At 47.1% G+C, this 6,000-nt stretch overlaps 1 protein-coding gene across 1 annotated transcript in view; it reads right to left on the reverse strand.

Moving 5' to 3' along the window:
• PITPNA (phosphatidylinositol transfer protein alpha) overlaps nt 1-6,000 on the reverse strand; it is a gene marked incomplete at its 5' end in the record, with an annotated part of 38,015 nt that overhangs the window by 31,096 nt on the left and 919 nt on the right. Inside the window, one exon of the mRNA XM_015566808.1 lies at nt 309-454. Coding sequence (XP_015422294.1) covers nt 309-454 — 146 coding nt within the window. The remainder of the gene's footprint in view (nt 1-308; nt 455-6,000) is intronic.

Genomic DNA, 6,000 nt, shown 5'->3' on the forward strand with positions numbered 1-6,000 from the left:
ACTGGGGACGAGCCCGCAACCCAGGCATGTGCCCTTGACTGGAATTGAACCCAGGATCCTTTATTCCACAGGCTGACGCTTTGTCCACTGAGCCAAACCGGGTAGGGCAAGAATTACTTTTATTTTAAAGTAAAATAAAATAAACAAAACAAAAAACAACCCCAAAACATTTAAATGAACAAAGAAGTACTACCACCTACACCAGCCCTCAGGTGAAGCAACCAGCTAATGACCTGGAAACCCCCAATTATCCTTTATCTCCACCTCAAAACCAGGCCATCTTTAGGCTCTGCTGCACGGCCACATACCTCTGTAAGTGGTAGATCTTGTGTGTGAACTGGCCTTTCTCACCGTCCTTCTCATAGGGTTCATTCACCAGGACCTCCACGCCTTCTCCACCACCTGTTTCATTTTTGCTAGCTTCAGCCACAGAATACAGCTGTCCTACTTGATACTAAAGGAACAGAGAGATGGGAATTATTGTCAATGCAGAATCTTCTAAACAGTTACAATGGTCCAGTTGCCAGTAATTGTCCAATTATGTCACTTTGGGGTCCCCTAACTTAACTCGTTCTAAAGTTTCACACAGGGCCTTGCCCAAATTCATCCAAAACAACTGACAACCCTGCTCCATGGCCTCTCTTTAGCCATCAGATAGATGTGTTTAATTTTATCCTTCCCATTTTCACACCACCATCCAGAAAACAGAAGATAGAATGCAAGGTAGCTTTTGTCTTTTTTATTAAGCCCTTAAAACAAGATCTGGGGTAGTTGCTAGAAGTCTATTCCATTTATTTAAACAGATTCTAAGACATGACTTCTTTCTCCAATGGTCCCACCCCCTCCCCTTGCCCCGCCCGCCAGAAGCTCAGAAAACAGCCTCACAGGCAAACAGACCTCCAGATACTTTCCAGATTCCTGATGGGGCTGAAGCAAAGTGTTTCCCATATTAGATAGCACAGATTCCTACACCCCACGGTCTGTGCTGGCTGGGTACACCCTCTGGTTTGGCACTTACTAGATGGCAAAAGCCTAGTTTTCCTTTATTTGGGTCACATGCCACCCTATCAAGTCACCAGTCAAGATCACTGGCCTCCTCTGACCCTCTCAGGACACTCAGTGTTAGGGCCAATGACCTGGGCAGTGGCCAGGCCTGGCCCCTTTGCTCCCTTCTCTCTGAAGGAAACTGTCCAAATGAAAAAATAAGGTGAAAAGAGAATAAACAGGAACATTTGATGGAAGTTACATCTATACCACAGGACGCATCCTGCCTGTCATTGCCACTGCCAACCAGGCACACATATGAGAAAAAGGCATTTGATTACCCAACATGTTGTGGAGGTAGATAAAGGTTTTCCCCATCCCGCATGCCCCCTTCCCAAACTACTGGTACTCCCAGGAGTGAAAGATGAGAGCATTTTTCTCCCTTTGAGATTAAAACAGAGAGGCTGTGTCTCTGGGCAGCTGTCATTTAAACCACTGCTTGCAAGAACAAGGAGCAGAGGCAGCATCCAGGGCTGTTTCACCTCAAACTTGGATGCTTACTTGACCAGGAATCTTCCTAAGCACCGTAGGGAAACTTCTGGGCAAAGTCTGGAAGGTGAAGCAGCAGATCAGGACAATTTACTGTTCACCACAAAGCTGAAAGAGCCCTAACTTTCAAAGCAGAAACCAGCACAAAATGCCAAGGAAAAGCTCAGGCAAGCAACCAAGACTCAGTTAATCCCATAAAGAGGAGCACTGGGGTGACAGCCAGGCCTCTTGACCTTGCTAATCCAGAGCAACATCACTGTTGCTTCAATGTCCCCATAGAACCCCAAGCTGTCCCTGTGCAAAATTTTCCAAGGCCACCCCCTAGCTGAGGCACACCTCCATCAAGTGGGTCAGGGTTTGGCTGAGCCAGGGGTTCCTAAGAAGGAGCAGCAATTCTGCTTCAGAGAAGAGTCATAAGAACATCTAACCACTGACTCAGCAATCCTAAAGGGCAGGCTAGGGAAAAGGCCTGGTGGCGGGGACGGCGTTGCTGGCTGGTGCCACTGCTCGGAGAGGGGCTCCAAGTAGAGGCTAATCCCTTTCGTTGGTTCCTCTTCAGCTGAGAAATCAGAGGGCTGGCTCTGAGAGGATCAGTCTGTTGGAAGGCACCTTCCCCCTTTTATCGCCCCTGATATTCTGATCCTTTAATCTCAGGAAGACAAGTGAAGGCAGTTTTGCTAATCCAAAGAGGTAAGTTAAACTGGCCTCCACACGCCACAAATGAGGGACACCTTCTATGTCCAAGGGTTCCCTGTGGCATAGTGGCTCTACACCCCGGGAAAGCAGAAAGCAGCTAGACTCAAATGGGGTGAAGGTGGGAGCAGGGGTGAGACATCACATCAGATAAAGAGTTGAGGAGACTGGGATTCCAGCTGCCTCCGGCCTAGGATACTGCTCCCTGCCCTTGAGATTTGTTCCCTTGTCCCAAAGAACTAAGATACCCAGCTAAGGAAAACAAGAGACTGCACCACTTGGGCAATCTGGGCGTAGAAACCCAGGAAGGTGCTGTGGGTGGGCCTAAAACACTGACATTAAACAAACCATCACAGCTGTTGGTCCCACCCACACGGCCCTGTCAGGACAGTTACCATAGGGGAATGGTGCCATGCATCTCTGGAAACAAGATAAAACAGGCCTACCCACAGGAGGGGGTGGGCAGCTCTGAGCCAGGAACCACTGGTGGACACACCCGTATCCAACAGCCAAAGTTTTATGCTCTGCTGCAGAATGCCCAGAAACCCTGTGCAGTGTGTCTGGCCAGCCAGAAACTAATTCCATCCCAAAATATTGATTTGTACCATCAGGATGGTTATAAAGCCATGGCCTTCTCTTTTCCCCCCAAATCAGAAAGCTCTGAGGACCTAAAATCATGGTCTCCAATAAGGAAGTGAATCTATCAGTTACACAAGACTGGGCTGCTCCCATGGGAACCATTAAGTCAGGATGGAGTTATTAATAAAGACTGAGGAGGTTGATCATTACTTGTTTCCTGCATGGCCTCCCATTGAAGATTTTCTGATCTTCTGGAACTAAGGTTCAAGCCATCAAAAGAGCAGCTCCTGCTTCCAACCTAGGCCAAGCGCTGCTTTCTCAGCAGCCGTTTCTAGCTGAGAACAGGTTGACCATCATCAGGCAAACAGATGAATCCTAACCAGTGCTTACTGCCCCAGCGGCCGCTTAGATTTTCAGCTCTGTTCACGTGCCCCCATCACTTCCTCAACGCTTCAGAACAGCCACCACAGGCTAAAGCCTCTAATCTCAGACACGCTCAAGTTCCCCTCTCCCTCCTTGGCCTGTTATGAGCAATCAGTGTTCTGGCCCCTCCAACTTCCCTACAGAGCAGCCAGGAAGTGCCACAGACAGGTGCTGGCCCTCCTGGGTCTGCCACACTGTCAGAGACATTCCCCCGCTTCGTTCCATCAACAAACGCTCTGCGAAAAGATTCATGTCACCCCTACATGCCACACTGAGGTACTCCCAAATTCCCGGGGCTTCTTCTTGACTGGCAGGTGGGATCATGCTGTATAGCAGAGAGGGAATCATCAGACCCTCAAGAGCTGAGTTTCAGCGCAAGAGACGCGCTAGGCCTTCCTGCTTGGCTTCCTGGTTGGGAAAATCACTTGCTAATCTTCACAAAAGCAGCACAGCCCCCAAAGGAAGTGGATTAACCAGGTCCTCCATGCGGACGCCTGCAAACCAAGCCTGTGGTTCCCAGGTCTCAGGTACATCGCAGGCGCCTCCAGGGATTGCAGCATCTATCCACCACCCCTTCCCCCAGCTTCCTTAGTCTTGTTTCCCTTCTGCTTTCACAGAACTCCAAGATCATGTTCGAGGCCACCTCTGGCTCCCCTCCTAGGTCTCCATAGCTTTTATCAGACGTGCAGCCTACCACTGGAGACAATCCTCTAAGAGGCTAATATCTGCCCACCACTTCTGGAGGGTCAAGAAGCTTGGTTATTTGTCTCATCTAGTGTGTACTGATTTCACTTTTCAAAGGTCCATTTCATATCTGGAGTAGACTGGAAGTTATCACAGGAGTTTCTTTTTTATTTTTATTTTTTTAATCACAGGAGTTTCATGCTGACTCTGCAGGAGAGAGAATGACTGAGGGGCATTATGTTGGCTGATAAATTTCACCCAAACTTAAGCTTAACTGGAAGTGGGGGTGGAGAGAGGACTATGGATTCAGAAGGAAGCAAAAAAGAAGGCTGCGCCAGGAGAGAAAAGTGGAGGAAGTTCTGAGAAAGGGTGGGACAAGGGAGGCTCTGTGACAGTTCTCTGCTGTCCAGGAGACCAACTCTGAGTCAGCATGGCCTATAAACTTTCTTGTGACAAATCCTGCCAGATCCCCATACACAGAGACAACAGGCCGAAGAACCATAAAAGGATAAAGAGCAAGCCAAGCCCATTTGCTACTCCCTGCCCTCCGTAAAAGGAGGGTTCTGGGCTTTGGTCTTTCCAGCAGTCACCTAGAGTATAGCTAGGGAGGGCCACGAAGATTTCTTGCCCTGCTGGTTTGTTGCACAACCAGAGAGAGCTATGCACACTTCCCAGTCAGGTCATGGAGGTCCCAGAAATGCACACACTCAATCCCCTCAATAACATGTCCCTGAACAGGCACAGTCCCATCAGGTAAAGAGGGCTGACTTAGTCTCTATTCGGTTAACTAGCATGCCAACAACTTGTGGCAAGTTGTATACCGTTGCCCAGGTATACAAAGCAAGTGCCTTCTCTGTTGGTGGGACTGCAGATTGGAGCAGCAACTTTGAAAAACAGCATGGAGGGTCCTCAAAAAATTAAAAATGGAACTGCCTTATGATTCAGAGATTGCACTTGTGGGTATATGCCTGAAGAAACCCAAAATACTGAATCGACAGAATATATGCATCCTTATGAAATCTTACCATTTGCAACATGGATGGACCTAGAGAATATTATGCTAAGTGAAATAAATCAGTCAGAGAAAAACAAATACCATATGATGTCACTTACACATGGAATCTAAAGAACAAGATAAATGAACAAACAGAATTGAAATAGACTCTTAGTTACAGAGAAGAGACTGATGATTGCCAGAGGGGAGGGTTGGGGGACTGGGTGAAAAAGGTGACGGGATTAAGAAGTACAAATTGGTAGTTACAGAATAGCTGCACGCATATGAGGAGAGCATAGGGAATACAGTCAATATTGTACTATGTGTGGTACCAGGTGGGTATTGGGAATACCGGAGGGGACACTTTTATTTATTTTATTTTTAATTCTTATTAATCCTCACCCAAGGATATTTTTTCCACTGATTTTTTTAAAGAGATAGTGGAAGGGAATAAGGGAGGAGGGGAGAGAGGGAGAGACAGAAAGAGGGAGGGAGAGGGAGAGTTAGAGGGAGAAGGAGAATGGAGAGGAAGAGGGAGAGAGACAGAGAAATACTCATCTGTTGGTTGCCTTTCGAATGTGCCCCAACCAGGGCTGGGAATTGAACCTGCAACCCTTTGGTGTGCAGGCCAATGCTCTAACCACTGAACAACCAGCCAAGACACAGGGAACACTTTTAAAGCATATGACTGTTTAACCACTATGCAAAATAATATTGAATGTAAACTGTATTGGAAAAAAAACAAACAACTTCCTTTCTTATCCTCAAAAAATTTAAATTAAATTAAATTTAAAATAATAAGTGCTTTCTTTCAACTGAAAGTAGCACCAGGAAAATGCACATCCAGTATTGATTATCTATCTCTATGTTAGAACAAACATGAAAACCACACAAAGAGATTGGGCCACTTGGAGCAATTACTGTATTTGCCGGCGTATAAGACGATTTTTTGGCCCTGAAAAATATGCCTCCAAGTGGGGGGTCGTCTTATACGCCAGGTACACTTCAGATAGACTGCCCATAGTGCTTGCCCCGTGCCATAATGGCCTCCCGATGCCCGCCCACTTCATTCTACATACTGTTCAGGCATCAGC

Source organism: Myotis davidii, unplaced genomic scaffold (assembly GCF_000327345.1).
Source record: "Myotis davidii unplaced genomic scaffold, ASM32734v1 scaffold363, whole genome shotgun sequence".
NCBI classification, from domain to species: domain Eukaryota; kingdom Metazoa; phylum Chordata; class Mammalia; order Chiroptera; family Vespertilionidae; genus Myotis; species Myotis davidii.